The 21,199-nt window shown below is 42.2% G+C and overlaps 1 protein-coding gene across 2 annotated transcripts in view; it reads right to left on the reverse strand.

Moving 5' to 3' along the window:
* The window catches only part of pax5 (paired box 5), a 55,631-nt gene that overhangs the window by 24,430 nt on the left and 10,002 nt on the right, over positions 1-21,199 (reverse strand). For both annotated transcript variants that reach the window (XM_071504514.1, XM_071504513.1), the window contains exons 2-5: positions 14,667-14,832; positions 10,501-10,698; positions 9,702-9,766; positions 6,300-6,425 (exon numbers count right to left, since the gene is read on the reverse strand). In XM_071504514.1, the coding sequence (XP_071360615.1) occupies positions 6,300-6,425; positions 9,702-9,766; positions 10,501-10,698; positions 14,667-14,832 (555 nt within the window). The remainder of the gene's footprint in view (positions 1-6,299; positions 6,426-9,701; positions 9,767-10,500; positions 10,699-14,666; positions 14,833-21,199) is intronic.

Here is a 21,199-nt window from a genome sequence, read left to right on the forward strand (position 1 = left end):
ATAAATAACTGAGGCAGTTGTTGAGAGAGAAGTTAGAGTGAAGAACAGACTCAGATGAACTCCAATGAGCTGATTTAGGACCAACTGACTTCATAGATTGTGGAGACTCAGAGAAAATGCTATACAAATGCAATCCATTACCCAGCATACGCTGTCTCTCCTTCTTGATCTCTCAAAAGTACACTCTCGCCTCTCATATATACGCACTTCTCCGTCTCCCTTGTCGTATCACCCATACACACACAGACACACAAATATATATTGCTGTGGTATCAGTATTAGACTGTGAGCTCTCGTATCCTGCAGTTATTGCAAGGCTGAGGGACTGAACGAGACAATTATAAGAACTCTGAGGAGTCGCGGCCCACAAATGATTAGAAAAGAGAGAACGAGAGAAAAAGATAAAGAGAAAAAGGGGATGAGGGTGAAAATCCCCCGCTATACAGCCAATTCATCGCTCCAAACCGCTCCTGAGAGCCTATTTTAGTCCTGGGGGTCACTGTGCGTTTGGTTTGTGTGCATGTGTGTGCAAGTGTGTGTATGTGTGTGAATGTGTGTCCGGCGGCAGGGGTAGTGATATGACAGACAGGTGGAGAGGGGGAAGGGGCTTCAAATATATATATTTTTTTCCATTTGGGCTGAGAAAACAGATCCATTTGTGCCAGACTGTGGTCCTAAAGAAAAAACTAAGAGTGATGTAGCAAGAAAAAAACAGAGGAAAGAAAGAAAGAAAGAAAGAAAGAAAGTGCTAAGGTTTTAGAGCACTTATTGATTTTCTGTTGTGGCGCACTGATAAATTCAGATCTTATTTTCATAATTTTGGCCAGCATTTCTTTCATTTAGCAGATAGCATTATACGCTCCGAAGTAACTGCTGAGATCTAGAAACATGGCTTTATCACTACAAAGAAGAAACAATGAGTAGTGCAGTTTGTATCCCTACAAATTGTGTCCATCCTGGGCGATTCCTCACCTCAAGGCTAACGATGCTAACAATCAGTGTCACCACAGGAGGTAATTTTCCCATTCGTTTAGCCAACAGAATATTAGGAGGTCAGGGGGTCGTTGGGCAGGAGACCAGAGTTTGCTTCCCATCATGGATATAATAATTATATAATATTTGGCTTTTGAGTCACAGTTCGGTCACAGATTCGAGTGTGTTATGAATGGAGTAGCTGATGTAGTTTCAAGTCTTCAGTCTTCCAACATGACAAAGGCAAACTCAAGTGCTAACTCTAACTGTTATAACCAGTTATCCACATACTAATCTGTCATTCCAAAACTGTATAACACTACTCCTAGCTTGAGTGGTTATGGAGAGGTGATGTCTGTGTGAAATCTGGTAACTTTATAAAATGATAAACGTAGGGCTGCCACATTTCATTTCAAAGACTTCGAGTACACCTCAAATCATAAGACGGCGTCCAGCTGCTAGAGCAAAAAAAAACCAAAACCTTCACACTCCCAGTGCTACGGACCTAACAGCAACTCGCAATACCTTTTCAGTACACAAAACCTCTTTCACCCACTCGCTTACAAACACACTGCTTGATCATAATCTCAGTTCTCTTCTACAGTCTCTCTCTCTCACACACACACACACACACTCATATACAGATACTAGGAGCTGTGTGAGTCTATGGTCCAGGTCTCTGGTGACAGACCAATCAGGGGGGAGATAAAGCCAGTATGATGCTTTAGCCTGGTAACCCACGGCGACCCATTTAATCCCACCGGCCAGTCCCCATGATGGAATTCAATTGATCAATCATGTAGCTCTGATGGCACCATTTCAGCCAGCTTATTGCTTTCTGCTTTCTCTCTGTCACACACACACACACACACACACAGGCCCTGAAAGACTGACCAAAGCCGACAGAGTACCCACAAAGAGCCAGAGAAAGACAGAGCAAAAGAGAAGACACCACCTACTGTAATCAAACAGTAAGAACAAAGCTTTTACCTATGCTAATCAATATTGTCCATTCATGTGTACAAATGTGTGTAGATGTGTGTTTGTGTGTGTGCTTGTACATGTGCATCTTGGTGTGGGTGTGGGTGTTGATGTGGATGTGGGTGTGGGTGCGTTGGTGGGTGGGTGGTTGGGTAGCTTGATATCCGGCTGGTCTCATTGTATCAATGGATGGGTAAAGAAACTCATTGCCGTGACGGGTTAAATCCTATTCACTGTCGGATACACGCACACACACACACATACACACACATACGCACGCACACACACTCACAGCTGCCTCTATCTCAGTGAGTCAGTCTCAGAAGGGAAGCGCTTCTCTTCCCTCTTTTTCAGAGCAGAACAAAACAAACAATGAGCCCTTATTGTTCTCTCCTTTCTGCCTTTTTCCTCTCTCTTCCGCCTTCTCTGTCTCTCTCTTTTGCTCACTCTCTCTCTCTCTCTCTCTCTACCTCCTGGTGCTCTCTCTCTCTCTCTCTCTCTCAATCACCGTCTCCCCCTGACTCGGCCTGCCGTTGCCATTTTTCGACAACCCAGGAACAGTTGAATTATGAAAACCAAATACCTCTGACAGTTAGTTTCAGTGCATGTTTTGTGTTTGTGTGTGTGTGTGTGTGTGTGTGTGTGTGTGTGTGTGTAGGACACCGGTGCATCATTTTGCACTTGACATAGATTTTCATCCTGATAGGACAAGGGCTATAAGTCTGACCTCACAGTCACAGCCTGTGCATTCATGTTTGTGTGTGTGTGTGTGTGTGTGTGTGTGTGTGTGTGTGTCTCATCTCAACTTCAGAGATCAAAGTTTTCAGGGGTGGAAGTCACTGAGAGGAACTCAGGGTGAAGAGCGGAGCCCCCCTCCCTCTTCTCCTGCATCCTCCATCTCTTCCTTACTCCCCCCGTCTTTTATCTGGTAAGCTGCTGCATGTCACAGTGGATGCACAAGAGGGTGAGAGGTCAACTTGGCATTGTGGGTAAATGCCATTGACACCGTTTCTCCACCGTGCAAAAGCAGTTTTTGAACAACCACTTTATGATTTTCCTTCAGATGTACTGAGAATACTTTCCCCTCAAGTTTGAAGAAAAGAAACATTCCCTTCAACAACCTGCACCACCTGTTCTGCCCTTCATTTTCATGTTGTGTGCACATGCACATACAGCCTCGTGAACGCACACACAGACACACACACACACACACAGACAGACACACACATACACACACACACACACACAGCTTCTGTGTGTAAGAGAATAGGTTAAGATACAATAGTCCCCTTTTGGCCCCACAAGTCAAGTTCTTCAATTCACTACCATTCATCTACATTCTGTCCCCGGTCAAACCCCCACTTCCCCTCTCTTTGGCTGGGGGCACAGGTCACCACAGGGCTTTACCCCCACACACTCCTGCTGCCAATATGCACACAAACACACACATGCTACTGATCCCGCCTTTCTGTGTTCCCATCACTTGCACAGCTGCTGTTTCTATGCTTATAAATTACAGGGGAAATAAAGGGTTTCCTGCAGCTTATCCTGATATGATATGATATGATATGATATGATATGATATGATATGATATGATATGATATGATATGATATGATATGATATGACAATCCCTTTAGGAGGTCACAAACAAACAATAAGAATACAAACAACGACAACAACACATGTGTAGCTTGCTCAAGGGCACTTCAACAGGGCGTTTGGGTGTTTGGACCTGCGTCTCTTCTTTATCCAAGAACAACCCCAAAAAAGAAAAAGGTGGCACTCAAATGCAAAAGAATCGTCTTACGTCTTCATGCCCGAACACCTCAGTCCATTAGTGCATAACAAAATTCACCAAAATCAAGATATGAGGTATTTTTTTCACCACTGTAGGACCAACTCTTTCCTGAATTTGTTTTTCGGGAAACAAAAGTACTGTTCACTTCTTTTTGCCTCATACATGGAAGGTCGAGGTTTGAGGCTTTGACTGTGTCCTTACTGTACATGTAACATATTCAGCTGCACAGAGAAACAGATATAACAACAAAGTCAACAAGAGAAGACTGTGTGATTGTTGGCCTCACGTGTGTGATGTCTTTCTCCCTCTGTGTGTGTGTGTACAAATGTCCGCACACTCAAGCATATGTGTGTGTGTGTGTGTGTGTGTGTGTGTGTGTGTGAGAGAGAGAGAAGCTCGTGTTATTGTGTGTTTGTGTATGTGTTTGTCTGTCCATGTCAGTGCATGCTGTTCCCCCTGTCGCCCCTTGCTGTGTGTGTGTGTCATTATCCGGCGGGGGCTGCTCTAATGGAAGCTGTGATTAGCAATGCTGTTAATTAGACCACAGAGCCAACCGCGCAGACCTCTGCCACAGAAACACTGCAGATAAAACACACGAGCGAAAACGTGATGCGGAGCGACACGATGCTCAGATGACGCTTTCTGGATGCTCCAGTGAAACGTGAAGTGACACAATGTTTTCGATGCGAATTACCAAACGCAAGGTCCGGGCATCGTAAAACAGAAACAGACCACGCATGTAGCACATGGCACATAGCGCGTCACGCACATAAAGAAACGAAGCGAAGTAATAACGCTGCTAATTAGATTACGGAGCCTCTACTTTAACTACAGATCTGACCACAAAGTCTCCGCCACAGACATAACAGTGAGGGATACATTCGCGTAATCATACATGACTCGCATTACTCTTGTCAGTGAAATATAGCTTTATGGGAAACCCTCAAGTGGACCTGTTTCACAGCAGGCCTTTTGACCTGGTGTAACAGGAAAACACAGCTGTAACTAATAATCCCAGTAAGCCATGTCGGTGATAGCAGCGCCCGGCAACAAGAACACCTTAATGACACAGAGCCATAATTAATGTTATTAGTTACACCTGTGCTTTTCATCCTATACAAAGTCAGCTATTAAAAAAGGAAAATGGGGTCCGTATTAAAGAGAAGGGCGCAATGAGACGATGTAATTAAAAGAGTTGCCTTTCAAACCTCAAATAAATGTTGATTAAATGTTGATTAACAGTCTCTCAGTCTCAGTCCAGGCGGATCTGATGTTTCAGCACGGCCGAGGCTTCAGTGAATCAGGGAATGTTTAAATCACTTGGGAGTTTTCTACAAAGTCTGCTCCCATTGCTTTTTTTTTTTTTTGTCGCGTTTTCTTTTGGCGATACAATAACATTTTTTCTACCTAAAGCTGAAAACTCTTTGCAGTATTTTTGAAATTCAATTGAATTTTCAGCACTTCCACCTTCTTTTGTGCAAATTGAAAAAGCGTGTTAGGCACTTTATGTCTCAGTCAAAGGAGGACAATTTTTGCCAAATGATGATGGGTGATACTAATGTTAGCGTTAATTGTTTGTGGTTAACTTCATCTAAGCTAAAAATTGTGTGTGTGTGTGTGTGTGTGTGTGTGTGTGTGTGCTGGGTCTACAGTCTTTGTGCTCTGCTGAGTGGGCTGTATCGGAGCATATCAGAACACTCAAGGTACCCCTGGAATCATCCTGGGACCGGCTGGAATGCTTTGGAAATTCATCAGCAGTGGGAAAAGGACCCCATACTGTATCTGTGTATGCGCGTGTAAGTGTGTGTGTGTGTGTGTGAGAGAGAGAGAGAGAGAGAGAGAGAGAGTGAGAGTGAGAGCGAGAAATAGCCCCTAGTGGCGTTCTGTCACCCCCCCCCCCCCCCCTCGCTCCGACATCTGGTCCTGTCTCATTTACCGTAGGAGACTGTCTGTGTGATGGCTTTTTAATGCCACTGACACTGCCTCATACACACTCTCGCACTCTCATCATGCACACATGTATGCACACCCACATACACAAACATACATACAGTTCTTGCGAGAGCCCCCTTATGTGCGCACACATGTACATGCTCACACCTCCATTAACATGCATACGACATTGATCCAGTATGACAGCATATTTGATCAATAGCGCATACATAAAACTACTTCTCTCTCCTGTGAAGCACTGTTAGTTAACGCATAGGGGTTTCTGAATGAAGATGTTTGGTTTAGAACTCCCATATTAAACATGCACACACACACACACACACACACACACACACACACACACACACATACACACACACACATCTATCATTGATCCTCAGGTGCTGTGTTCTTTCCATCTGGGCTTTCGATGCTGGTGTGGAGAGGAATGGATCCTGAGGCTGCTTGTTATTATATATGTTGTGTATATATATATATATGTGCACATTGGAACTGCATACTTGGAATCACACCACTTACACTGAAAAATATAATGATTTGCAAGGAAATACAAAAGCAGTCAGACACACACACAAACACATTCTTGTGCTCACCTTCATCCCTCTTCCTCTTGCCCACATCAGCGGCTGAACTGATACCCAGAATGCCACTGATGGAGTACGAGGAGCCGGCCGAGTCGCTGGTCACTGCTGAGACCTGTGTGGCCGCCACGGACGTTGCTGCAGACAGATCAAATGGCAGCGGAGACAGTTTGAATGATGCATTGAGAAATCACAGAGGAGATTGTTCCTATTTTTATGACTTTCACCTTTGAAGAAAATTAAGAATCTGAGTTTAAAAAATATAAAAAGATCTATCAGGGCATCTGATCTGAGTTCCAGCACTGACGCCTGAATGATCTCTGTTGCTTGTTTCTTTTGTCTCAATAAAACATGAAACCATTTTAAAAAGCAAGCGAGTCTCACTGTCTAAATGAAACTAGAGTGTCTCTTTGAAGGACTTAGGACCACAATAGCAGAACTATTGTATTCTAACATTATGTGCTATTCAAAAACCTTAAATATAGTGTCTCAAAGAACTGATATAATGTTATAAAGACATCACTGCCTGACATAACATAGATATAAAGTGCCACAAAGAGCTTTAAAGGTAAGATAAAACATCTAAGTTCAACATGCCATGACTTGTAAGTAAAATAATTTACTGTTCGCCAACACAAAATTCCTTGTGCAGAATGTTTTTTGCATATGTAATGTTGAGTCCTTTGATATTACATACAAATAAGGCTAATCACAAAATGAAAAACTCTATATGTCCAAAACTATTTCTGAAAAACTCTGAGCCATTTCCCACCACTGTCTGTTGTTCTGTACCTTTTACATCTCTTGATTCTGTTACTTCACAACCAAAGGTACTATACAGAACAAAAACCTCTGAGGGAATTGTGCACAATTTCAATCCTATCCTATTTATTCTCCTCATAAACTCAACATAGGTGTGCTTTAATCCTCTAGAACTTTACAGGGCTATACAGACTAAACTGAAGCCAGAGAAAAAGCCACAAAGGACAGAAGTCTGTCTGTATTTTGCTCCTCGTTGTCTCTCCCTCTAATCTTTCCCCTGGAGGAGACAAGTTCCTCGCTGGGCGACATAGCGACATACTTGTCACCGCTTCAGTGACACGCAGACGCACACACATCCTGCAACCTCCTGACACACACACACACCAAAACATACAGTCACTCACTCCTCCGTGGTCCCTTATCTGTGCCCCTGTGTGTGGACGTGGGGCTGAGTGACAGTATGGTATCCCAGGAGGGACAGAAAGGTGTGGAGACAGACATCCTAATCCTCTCTCCCAGCAGACCCCCAAACACAGAAAGACAAGACCGAAAAGGGGAAATAATAAAAAAAAAAAAACAGAAAAAAAAAACAAACCAGAGGATCAAGGTCCCTTCCAGCCGTTACTGCTTTGCTAACGACAAGGAGAGTATAATGAATGCATATCCCTCCTTTTCCCCATCACTTGATTTAGCACTTCAATTATCTGATTTTCCTTTCTCTTTCTTTTCAGTCTTTTTTTTTTATCAGAACGTAACGCTTTTATTCTGCAAATCCAAATGTTCAATTTTCCGCCTGGGAGTGGGACCCATTTATCTGTGTAATCTGTAAGTGTGCGTGTGTGTGCGTGTGTGTGTGTGTGTATATGTGTGTGTGTGCTTCTCACTGGGTCTAGGTGTGTATGTATGTGGGTGTATGAGTGTGCCTGCTAAATGTGTGTAAAAGGCAGGAGTCAGGGAGCAGTGTGTGTGAAATTAATTTAGATTAATAGACAATGTGCGATTATGAAGATATGAGAGACACCGAAACACAATCCACTGCAGGACAAAGTGAGGAGGCGAGGGAGGGAGAGAGAGAACGGCTCTCATATGCAGGCTATTTGTACTCGGAGATATTCATCGAATAAAGAGCAGTAATGTGCCAGTCATAGTTGTAATAGATATTATTGCCTCAGTCTGTAACATGATCACACAATACACATGAACATCCAAACCTTGTTAGTCTGAATGAAGATTAAAGTTTCTTTTTTTTTTTTTACATTTAAAATCATAAACACAACAATAATGATGCTCCTATTTCATATATTTTTTGAGATTGGACATGACAATATTATCATTATCGTGACTTCCATAATTGTGTACTGTCATTTTAGCATCAGGACTATTGATTTCATTCATCCTATAGGCAAAATCACACATAATACTGCCATTGTTGCTTTTACTCAAATTTCCTTGCAATTTACTTTACATTGGCAAAAATAAATAAATATCTGAAATACCCAAAAAGGGGAAAAACTAGGTTATGGGATCCAGTTTGTGATCGTTTGGTTGAACTCAAGTCGATTTCAGAACATGAAGTTTTGCCATAGAGCCTCTGTTAAAGACAGGTACAGTAAAAATGCAGCTCCGGCTTTAAGGAATATGTAGTTGTGTCAGTGATTTAATGTCATATATTCAAAAACAAATTTATAGTTAATCAAATTACCACAAGCCAAATGACGCACAATACATATGCACCTTTGTAGCCTGTGGGGGCCCTAGGGCAGTTGCCCACTTTGCCAGAATTTGTGAACATTTACAGTCATGATCTCCAGTAGCACAGACATTTCAGTGCTCATAAGAGTTGTATTAATAAGCTTTGTTTTGTGGGCATGACATTGTTTCAGCTCCCTGTTTGGGAGGGTATTGTGAAAAAACTGGATCCATTACTGTAACACTGTCTCTTACAACCTAAGTTTCCTCACTGACTGTTTTCTTTTGTGATATAAGAATGTGTTTAGGATGAAGTGCATTGATGCTCCTGCAACAATCTTTATATTGACTCTTGTTGTTTTGAATATGGCCTCTCCCTTTGGCTATATCATTGCACTTCATTATGTTGGTACGTGCAACAATGTTAGAGACTGAGGAATAAATCATTTTTCATTCATTTTCACAGCTCTGTCGTACTAAAGGTTTTGGAACTTGTGGAGTGTGTTGGTGGTGTACATGGTGACCATGTAACTGCAATGTCCCTAGTCTGAGTTCGGCTGGATGTCATCATTATATATCAGCTCTCCACTACACACACAACAACAAGGGTGAATGGCACTTTAAGATAAAGGTAAGGATGTTATCTTTAAAGGTGAAGATAAGGTAAATAAAAAAAATCCAAATGTCCTCATTAAGTAGAAAATGTATTACAAAAAACCCGAATTGCATTAACCGACTTTAATTTTGAAACGTGTTAATTAAGTCTTCAAGCGATGGACTTTGTGGCACACAACAATCCATGCAGGTTTTTGCTGTAAGAAAAGTCGTAGAATTTCAATACGTGTCGATGTCTTGTTCCAAATACAGCACAGGGTCTCCACTCCTGAGAGACTCATACAAAAACGTCTCCTCTGTAAAATTTGCTTTGACAGTTCGAAACAGGATTTAGTAGCAGCGACCTACCTAAATTGTGAGCCGACACTGAGCCTGTTTGGCCCGGCTGCTGCTGAACCTTAGTCCGAATGATCCTGCAGGAGGAGAGAGGAGATATTAGAGTGTGTGTGAAGTGTTCGTATGATCGTGTGTGTGTGTGTAAGTGTGAAAGAGAGAGAGAGAGAGAGAGAGAGAGAGAGAGAGGATTCTGAGTGACAGAGAGAACATGACCATCGTGGGAGTGCGAAACTCTGTGCGTGCGTGTGTGTTTGTGTGTGCGTGTGTGTGTGTGTGTGTGTGAAGTGGCTGAGGCAGGCTGACACGGCAGAGGGGCCTCACACTTCCTGCTTGGCTGCTCATGCAAGCCTTTTTTTCCCCTTTCCTTCCCTTTCTTTTCCTTTCCTCCCCTTTTTCCTCTCTTCTTCTCTCCTTTCCTTCCTTTCCCTTTCTTTCCTTTCCTTTTGTGTCTATTTCTTTCCCTGCTCCCGCACACCTTCCTCCCCTTTTGTCTGCCTCTTTTGCTCACTCCTTCTCTCTCTTATTTCACTATCCCTCCCTCTCTCTCTGCCTCTATGCTCGGGGGAAAGGGTTGTCATTGTACCATCGTGTTGAACCACTGAGCTGCAGCCACTTCATACATATGGAGACTGGGGCCTCTTTGCTATTCTCTTTTCCACTCCCAGATACACACACACACACACACATAAAACACAAAATTATATCCCTCTGTGCTTTACCTACACTCAGTACCTGTTGCCATAAGTTGATACTCAAACACACACACACACACACACACATACACACACACACATTACACAGACTGTAGTACCTGTTGATGGAGCTGACGCTGGGGACACTGTCGTTGTCACACACTCTCTCGGCCAGGAGCCTGTCCCGGATCTCCCAGGCAAACATGGTGGGGTTTTGGCGTTTGTAATCGGCGATCTTGTCGACCACTTTGGGTGTAGCAACCTTTGGTTTGGATCCCCCAATTACCCCGGGGCGGATACTGCCCGTTTCATAGTACCTGCCAGTCAAAGCACAGAAGATGCTCACGTTGGTCATAGGGATCAGCACAAGAAGGTTGTAGAAGTGTTCAATAAAAGCTAAATGAATCCAGAATTGTTTCTGTAATGTATTATTTTGAATTGCTTCCAGTCCCATCAGGTGTTTCAAACCAGTTAAAATAATATCTTGAAATTAAAAATCTAACATTTAATTGATCTAAAATGGGATGAAAACTTTTTGCAACATGCAAGAACGATGAGGCTCAGCAGTTTAATCAGGTTGAAGTTTACACATTCATAACTGTGTGACCTGATCAGTTGAACTGACATTGATGCTCTTGTCACAATATTTACGGATGCAGGTGATTGTGCACAAGTAATCAAATCCCACCTCAATAAGAATCTGAACAGGTTCAGATTACTTGGTTTTCAAACTATATGGTTTTAATGTATACTTTTTTTTTTTTGTCAACACTCCACAAATTAGCAATGCATGTCACAAAAGAATAGTTTTCAAAAAGAAAAGACACTAACTAAGTAGAATAGCCAGGCACTGTAGTTTGTAGTGTAGCAAATATTAATTCAACATGAACAGCTTATTTGTAAGGGTTTATTTTTAACCGTGGATGCATACACATTTGGTGCTGTTGCATGTCTTTACAGCAGCAGGATGGTGTATGTGGGATTGACTCAAAATAAATTAAACTGCCCATGTTTATTGTGATGAAGGAATATGTCCCTCAGCAGTGTGGCTCACTTTTGGTTTTTCAGCTGTTTCTGCACAACAATGGAGCTCAATGGCAGAGAGAATTTAACTGTATGGAGAATGCCAGTTCGTATGAGAACTGTTGGTCTTGATCCTTTGGTGGGAAGAGTTGACAATAATGACACACCTTTCTGTTGTTTGATTATTCCTTGAACTTTACCTCTTGAAGCTGAAAGACACTACTGCTGAGATCATACATGACTTCATTGACAGTTGTAGCAAATATTAATTCACCATGAGTAGCGTACTTGTAGGGGTCTATTTTCAACCGTGGATGAATCCACATTTGGTGCTGTAGTGAGTCTTTAGCTTTTTTAGAGACAGCATCAAAGCTCTCAGTTAATTATGATGAGTTTTGCATCATTGCTGAACTCAGCAGATACATATTTGACTCCAAAGAACTGTTTTTTTTTAGATACACCTTTGTGTTGTTTTACTGGCCGTTTAGTTCCCCCCTCCTGGTGGTCATTTGGACAACGTTCCACTCAGTCTCAACTGTTTTCCCTCCTGGCTCTAGAGGTGAAGGAATGACCTTTTCTTCTGCAGTCACGACTTCTTTCTGGCTTAAATTCAAAACTCTTCTTCAAAACATGCTTCATGTCCCACTGGCCTGTCCCTTGCCTTTCTCCTCAACTCACACTTGATCTTGTAAATCCTCCTGTCCTGTGTCTACTTTTTTAAAAGATAGACAGATTCACTTTTTCTTAATCTCAGTCCAATATTCACTCCTCCATGTAGACTAAAAGAATTGTTGCAGGTTGTAAATGTTCTTGCTGTCCATGCTAACAAAGTAAAATGAAGCGATGGGATTCAAATCTCCTTCTTGTTCTGTGCAAAAAGTTCATATGAATCTGAGTCAGACAAAGTTAGTGGCTATGTTACAAAGCCACAGTCTTTTTGGTATGGAATTCCCTCTGTCCCTCCACTGAATCTCAGCAAGGAAACACAGGCTGGGGAAACATTAAGAAGGAATTTCACACTAAAGAGACTAAAACTTTGGGTGATGCTCACTTGACTTTTCTAAGTCAAACTGCTGAAGCCACATATTAGCCTCAGGTGAACATCAGAGTGCTTTTTTGCAAAGAGTGAGGACTGCTGATTTTGTCGTCCACCTTCTACTTCCACAAGGAGTCCCTTCACGGCAAGGAGGAGTGACCACGGAAACAAAAAGCTCCATCAGTGTCTGTCAGTACAGGTATGTTTAACACTACTGTCAATTCTGTGATTTTGTCTACGACTTTTGATGCTGCCGTTTGGCCCTGCAGGTGTCCTCTGCAAAAGAGCTCTCTGATCTCAGTGGGACTCACCAGGTTAAATATGACCCTCACTACAAGTCAGTTGTAACGTTGGAGATACATGTGTCAGCTAAATGTCTGAGTGTAAATGTAACACACTCTCAACACCTGGAAGAAAAACTACATATTTCTAATGCCTGACCTCACCTGTGAATGGCTTTTGTTTTCTTGGGCATATTTCACATTGTGACACAGAGGTAAGAAGAGGGTGGCATAGATACACACACACACACACACACACACACACACTAATGCAAACACACACTCGCAGATTCAGGCGTTTCGTGTCCACCATGGCTATTTCATGAATGTATTTGCATGCAGAAGGGGCATGGGGGCAGGGGGTGGGAGGACAGCAAATGCGCTACTCAGCTTGCAGAAAAGGGGGGGATGCTGTGTGTGGATGCAAGCTGTCAGTCAGTCTTAAACCTGCTGCTCTCTCTCTCTGTCTCTCTCTCTCTGTCCCTCTCCCTCTCTCTCTCTCCCCACCGCTGTACGGTAGAGTAATCCCTTCTGTGAAGATGTGTGTTCCAGTAAATGTGCGTTTCCTTGTCTTTCTTTGAAGTGTGCGTGTGTGCGCATGTAGCAAATATGTGGCTGTGCTGCACGTTGTGACTATTCACAGCTGGAGTATAAACACAGCTAAAGGAAAAACAATCTATTTTCAAATGGAAAACTATTTAAATTATTCACAGCAGAATCATTGGTGAATAAACGAGCGTGGTTATTGATATCCGCACAACGATGAGCCGATACACACATACACACACACACACACACAGGGTGGTAGAGTTGGTGTTTTTGTTCTGCTGGCACCAGAGAGACAGAGAGAAGAGGATAAAACAACCCTCCCTCCTTCCATCCCTCGATCCCCCCCCCAACCCCCCATCCCCCCACCCCACCCCACCCCCCTCACGGTAACGCTTCAGTGAGTTGAACGGCCAGGACAGGGGAGAGAGAGAAAGATAGAGAGAGAAAGACAGAAAGAGGGAGAGAGAAAGGGAGGCAAGGGAGAACAATGAGCTACACATTTTTTGATATAGCTGAGGGTCGCTGTAGCTAATCCTTCCCCTCCGTCCCCACAAATGGTCTCTGTCTCTCATTCCTTTTTTCTTTTTCCTGCACTCTTCTTCTTTAACACGCCTTTACCCTTCTGATTGTGTTCCTTGTTCTTGTCTTTCTCCCATTCCCCATCTCCCTCTGTCCCTTTTTTTTTTTGGGGGGGGGGGGTGCAGAAATATGGTGCCACTTTCATTTTGATGCTAATTCCAAAAAGTGATGAATCTTTTCCCCTTTGTCCCCCTTTCTTCTATGGGGGACGGAATGAGCAAGGATTTACTCTTGAATTTAGCTTTGAAAAGGCAGAGGGAGAGACAGACAGACAGAGAGAGAGAGAGAGAGAGAGAGAGAAAAGGGGGGTGAGTAGAGACAGAGAAATATTGAGAGGGGTCGGACTAAAAATACAGGATACACAGAGGGGAGAAGAAGGTGAAAAGGCAAGAAAGGAGAGTGAGTAGAGAGCAGAGTGAGACAAGTGAGAAAGAGAAATAAGGGGCAGAGGAGAACGAGGGCGGACAGTGCTGAAAATGAAGCTCCTGCATGTTGGGGGAATTGAATAAATGACAGAGTTGACACTTAAAGAGTCAGCGTCACCTCACAGGAGCGTCACTCTGACACATGTTGAGTTTATTTCCCTAACCAGAATGACCTAAAAAAGAACCAGATGTGTTGGTTCAGACATGAGACAAGCTGCCCAGCAATAGAGGATGGGGTCAAACCAAGAGCACGACATTTTCGTACATCTCAGCCGACCGTCCAAGCTGTGACATCAGGTCACACCGTCTCACACTCTGCTGGACGCTGTTTTATGTGAAAAGGGAACATTTTACAGGAGCCACACAGTCGTAGGTGCTCATGTGCTTATTACCTGCCCAGTATCTTGCTGACACATCCATGGCTGACTCGTAGCTGGCGTGAGATGTCACAGGGCCGAACCCCTTGGTGGGCGAGTTCTACTATTCGCTGTCGCACAACATCTGGGAGGGGCCTGCCGTTTACAAACACACCTCCGAGCTGGTTCACTCCTCCATGTCCTAGAAGAGAGAGAAAAAAGAGACAGGCTCAAGTGAATCAAAAGAAGGTCGAGGTGAGTGAGAGTGAGAAACGCTATGGCTGAGAAATGTAAAGGAGCTCCCAGTTGAAACAGAGAAAGAGAGAGAGATCAATGCAATCGTGAGTGACCACATGTAAGAATCGACAGTTGTGTGGTGATTTTTTCTTTTGTGTTATTGGAGTCCAAAGAGTTGCCTTTTATTTTTGGAAAGACACCACAAAAAGTTGGCAGAAAAGAGTCATAAATGTCTCACAGCAGGCAGCTGAACAAGATTAGTTAGGCTGATTCATTCTTCTGACAACCACACATGATATGTTTTTTTTATTTGATGTGTTTTTAACCATCTTACTGTCAAAAAAAAAAAAACAGAGATTGACTAAGATGTGATACAAATATCACATTCACACACCACAACTGCTCAGTGCAACTGTCAGTCTTCCTTTGATAACTACTGAGCAGCTCAACTGAGGCAACAAGAGGTAAAATGCCTTGCCAAAGGGCAGTTTGGACGGTCACTGCATCACTGATCAGTCTAGTCCACCTCTGCTAAACCATTGCTTCTTACCCTCAAGGATTACTGCTCATTAAGGCTTCTACAAAAATTGGGTTTTTGTGGTTGTATCATCTCGAGTGTGTTTCTGTGGGTCAACACATGGTAAAAAAAAATGTATTTATCATTTTATTATTATTTATTTCTCAAAAAATCTCATCAGCATCTCAGCTCACTTGAGTCGCTTTTTTTTTTTTTTTTACCAGTCTAGTTTTTGAAAGAATGTACAAGAAATTGTCTTTTATTTGGTTACTGGTGCTGCTTTACATTTATGATTATTGTTTATGAGGTTTGCTTAAGAAATGTGACAACTTTGGTGTCCTACAGCTGCTGCTCCGTGGCTGGAGTCAATGTCCTATCTCAGATATACTGTATCTCATTTCTCTCCTGCCACTGATTTGTCTTGCTCAGCATAATTGTGCCAGTTGGACTATTACAAAGTGCAAAGTTTGCCCATTTTCACCCAGGGCTGAGTACACTAAGATCTTAACTAAATGAAGGGATTTCAATTAATTATTGACTAAGGCCTTGCCCCGGCTCCTTACTTAAAGATACCTCTAATATTCCCCCCTGAGGGATGAAGGGATGAAAACATGAGAGGAAATGAATGAAAGAAAGCAAGACTGGTATACACTAGAACAGAATATCTGAACCCTCTCAACTCGACTTCAAGTTAGATACTGTTAAACCCTGTTTAAATCCACCAGTCCTCCGCTTGTGGAGCCATAAGACACATGACATGACAAACTTCCCTTTTTGACAGACAGATTTTAAGCAGCAACAACGGAGCAGGGACAAGAAGAAGAAGGAAATGGATGTGAATTCTAGAAAAATAACAAGCATGTTGGTTCATAGGAATATAGTCTGGAGCTGTAGTTTTTAATTATCCTGTTCCGGAGCCATCCCAACACACATCGCATCAACGGCAGCCTGTCACAGTTCACCTCTACACCTACTGTATGTGAAGCCCGCAATGAAAGGCTCCACTGAGCCGAGCCAGGTCACAGACCAGGAACTTCTTGCTTCGAGGCGACAACGTAAACCAATGCTAACCACTGTATCAGCCACTATCCTCAGCAGTACCAAGACCCAGTATGTATGAGCGTGAGAGAGGGAAATAAGATTTACTGAGGCAAAAATGTCCCCTTCTCTACTCCAGTATGTGTATATACAGTATATATCTCACCAAAGGCAGAGTATAAATCAACCAGAATTTCTCCACCACATAATCCACTGGCTTTTGTATTACCATAGTGATTACGTCTTTAGGGGAAACACACACACAATACACACAGTCACACTCGCTAATCCTAGCTGTGGGGGTAATAGATTTTAAACACATTACCCCAGCAGGGATACCCCCTAAAACACAAAGCTGTCCCCTGAACCTGTCCCCCTGTCCTCCTCTTCTGTTCACCATCAGCATAAAATAAAGAAGCACACACACACACACACACACCCTCCTCCAGCCCAAATACAAATAGGTCCACACATGAAGGATAAATACAGAAATGTGAAGTTTAGAGAGTCTCATTCTGTGACATCAAACAAAGCTATTTCCAGACGGATGATGTGTACGGTCACTCTCTTCCACACTACTTTATTTTTTAAGATAGAAGAAGAAGTTTCATTATGCAGATGCCAGCTGCAGACAGGACAATTTGAAAAGCAATCGCTCTTTACAAAAAACAGCAATATATACAGACATATCCGTTCATGCACTGCCCCACGATTCAAAGACTAAATGGCATGAAGTGTAACAACCACTATAAATTTTACAGACAATAAAGTAGCAATCCACTAAACTAAAGAAAATGTATTTTAGTATATTAGATTTTAAATGGGCACGCCACTGATTTTACACTTCAAAATCAGTTTATTCAACATGGGGAGCACTGCTCAGCGTGTAAAAACAGTAGCTTTTCAAAGTCTGAAGAAAATAACCCAAGTATCAGAGTGATCTCACCTTGGGTTTTGCTATAGAAAGAAGCAGTCTTCACAAACTGGAGATGTAGCATTTGAAAGACATGGACATTTGTAGGCTTGGAGGGTCATGCAGATGCTACTGAGTTGCATTGTGGAAAGTGTGGGATACAGGGTTTGAAGAGGTTGACCCACAGGGAATAAAAGTCTGAATATCTCTGACTCTACTGCTTCAACTTCAATCACTCTTTTTTATTATTTATTTTCGTGCCCCTTTAATAAAACCAACAAACCAACCAACTGACCTGCTCTAAGAACATTTCAAGATGAGGTAGTACATTTTTTTAAAGTGATATCATCAGTGTCAGTATTTCTTTCTGCCTTTAGAAATGCTAATGGAATAACAACATTTTAGATGCACAGCCATCCCGCAGTGAAGACGATCTTTCATTGGGAATTGAGGAAACACAACAGTTTCAACTGGGTGGTGAACTGGTTCACAGATTATTTGGACTATGTGGTGTCGATGGAATAAGCTGCCGCGGCTCTTCAAGAGCTGGATAGTGGGCTCAGAGCAACCTGGACTCCGCTTAGGTCACATCTGAAAACATTACATGCCATTTAGGTGATCGCTATTGCAGCTCTCTGTGTGTCAATGTTTCATAAAACTTGGGAAAAAAACTGGGGCAGACATGCAAGAAGCAGTTTTTGTCCATATCCTGCTGTTTTAAATAAGTCAGTAAGTATAGTATACATGCTGTCCTATGTTATTTTGACAAGTTGCTGACTTCCTGTGAGTCTGCTGATATTTTTCATGTTCATGGGTGAGTTGAAGTAATCTCAGTTTTAGTTTTATCACCCAAAATCACAAATTAGGTTCAAAGGGCTTTACAATCCATACAATTTACCACACCCTCTGTCCTCAGACCCTCCATTCACTGAAGACACCGGAAACTATTCCACTCAACCACCGCTGAACGCCACTGTTTGTTTAATGTACTTTGAGACATTAAACAAATAGATAGTATAATAGAAAGTTTATAGCCGAGAGGTGATCAGAACCACAGAAAGAGAGATGGAGAACGGCATATAACAAAGGTTCCCAGCCAGACGCAAGACTGGAGATGTTGCACCTCACCCTCCAGACCAACAGTGCAACCCTGAACCCTTCAGTTTTTCTATCTTTTGCGTGTGTTTGCGTCTTTTACTTAATTATTATTAAAAAAAAAAAAAAAAAAAAAAAAAAGCTGTTGTGCAGTGATTTACTGTGATTGATTCCTGTGATTCTACTGAAAAATCCTGATCGTTATGTCTCACTGGGTACTGAGATGCAAAGAGAAAACTCACACACTCACTCACACACACACACACACACACACACACACACACACACACACACTTTCAGATATTCCTCAAAGCCAGAATGAGCCAGCTGACCTACATGGACAAATTCAACACGCTGCCTCGCTCGCTGTGGATGCTGTGCATGGTTGTAAAAAAGGCATTATTCCTTCCTCCTCTCTTTATTATTATTTCCTGAAACCTTTCCTGGCTGCTTCGCTGAATAAAAGCACAGTTTCTGCGCGGCCGTTTATAAAAAGCCTACTGTGCTACGTCCTTCCTCACCACAGGTATCTGCAGAAAAGACTCTCTCTCCCCCTCTCCCTCTGTCTCTCTCTCTCTTTCTCAGATAAGAGTAAATGAAATGGTTCCTTTCACCCTTCCTATCTGGGCCGGGGCATGAAATACGCCTTGCTTTGTAAAGAGATGGAGAGGAATGACTTGTGACCCACAAAAACCTCCAGATAACTATTTATTTACTTATCTGTGTGTTTACTGTTGGCATTAGACGTTCGGGCTCTCACCATCCTTGGGGTCGGCGATGGGGATTATGTGTTTGAAATTTATTTTTCCAAGCCTATAAATACTGATGGGGACAAACGCAAAAACTTTATAAATTATATGAATTTGTTTATCGACCTCTGTAGCATAATTCTCTGAATAAGTGATTTCAGTTCTCATTTTAAAGGCAGCTTTAATACTAGTTATTAGAGGAGATAATCTTGCAGTTTTTAGGATTGTAACATAAAGATATGCTCAGAGATTTCCCTACATTTTAGGGGGAATAGCCCCTTTCTTGTGATCAGATGCCTAAAAAAAATCATTTGGAAATATGTAGCCACACAGAGGGGCCCAGGGCGGATGTTCCCTCACAGCTGTGTGAGTTTAGGGACAGAGCTCCAGTAATTCATCACACTGACCAAACAAATTAACCACTTGCTCCAAGAAATTCAATCAACATTGGCCAGCTTGGGAGGTTTTGTTGCAAATTAGATACAAAGATTTTGCCAAATTAGGGGTCTTGGCTTTTAAGGGTCTTTCTATAAACGCCGAACCTACAGTCTCTGGAGGCGGAAAGTGTTGGCAGAGGCAGCAGCTTCAATTTCATCCTGGAGAAACAGAATCAGAGAGGGACAGAGACAGCCAGGGGACCAGGGGTCATTATGCATCCCTGTTGTATTTTATTTATTTGCCCTTTATAGGAGCTGACTTAAGAGCCCAGCACCTCCTTAAATGTTTGATTGATTCACTGTTTCCAGGAGGAAAAAATACAGAGATAAAGCAGAATATATTGGAGCTCCCCCATCCAGAAAATAAGGTCCATTAGGCTCTCTGTCTCTCTACATTCCTCTGTGTCCCTCTCTCTCTCGCTTTCTCTCTCTCTCTCTCCCTCTCTCAGCACACCAACCTCTCTCTCTCTCTCTCTCTCTCTCTCCCTCTCTCTCATCTCTCATCTGCCTCGTCACGGCCTGACGACTCAAAAATAAAGCAAAAAAGAAGAAATCGCAACAAAACGCCACCGGTTTCTCTCTCCCTCTCTCTCTTCTCTCTCTTTCTCTGTTAAAAAAGAAAGAAAAGGGGGGAACTAGAAATTACTTTTGGCTGAAAACCTGTTTGGAAAGTTGCCCGCGAGAATACAGATGAAGCAAATTTCCTTGAGCAAACACTGAATAGATCTGTGAGATGTGCCAGGCAGGCGTTTTGGACGTATAGTGTTATTTTTCTCATGAAATGTGGAATAATTAATATTTTGTGGGCGAAGTGCGACTCGGGAAAACCTGTTAATAAACGATTCGATTTACCAGTAGTTATCTTCTATATAAAATCAAAGCCTGTTTCCCAGAGGAAAAAAACGTGATTTGATTAAAAAAAAAACAAAACAAAAAACACACTTTGTATGCCAGAGTAAAAAAAAAAAAATGAATGCAACCTATTTCAACCTATAAGCACTCTATCTTTACCTGCGTATTTTCAGTGGACAGAGTTCAGGATAAAGTTTTATTCAAATCAGATTCATATTTTTTTTTTTTTCCACCTCTTGTTTTTTTCCATATAGGCTGCTAGCCTATGTCATTTTGCCTGTCAGAGGTTTTGTTTTTTTTTCTTTTCTTTTCTTTTCTTTGGGCTAACTCGTGGGTCGATCACTAAGGTAGGCCACAGCTTCGCCTGCTTAATATTCAGCATGCCACTATTACCATCACAATGCGTGATTATGAAATTCAGCTCATTATCATCACAATTACCTGGTATAGATTTTTAAAACATCGCTGCTGTATAGGCTAGTGTCGTCCGTCATGGACACACTAGAAAAACACGCTCCCAAGTCAGCAAAGGTGCAACCGAGCAGAATGACATGGACCATGTCACATATTTATTTATTTATTATCGTCAACGTAGAAGACTGTTAAAACCAAACCGGACCGGGATTTATAACTCAAAGTTACTCTGTAGGTTAAAAAAAAAAATTACCTCGTTTCTTAAAGTGAAAAACCACAAATGATAATAAAAGATATTTGGAAAGAAACACACGCAC

The sequence above is a fragment of the Trachinotus anak genome, unplaced genomic scaffold (assembly GCF_046630095.1).
Source record: "Trachinotus anak isolate AG129_WGS33_773 ecotype Australia unplaced genomic scaffold, CSIRO_AGI_Tana_v1 ptg000019l, whole genome shotgun sequence".
In the NCBI taxonomy this organism is placed as follows: domain Eukaryota; kingdom Metazoa; phylum Chordata; class Actinopteri; order Carangiformes; family Carangidae; genus Trachinotus; species Trachinotus anak.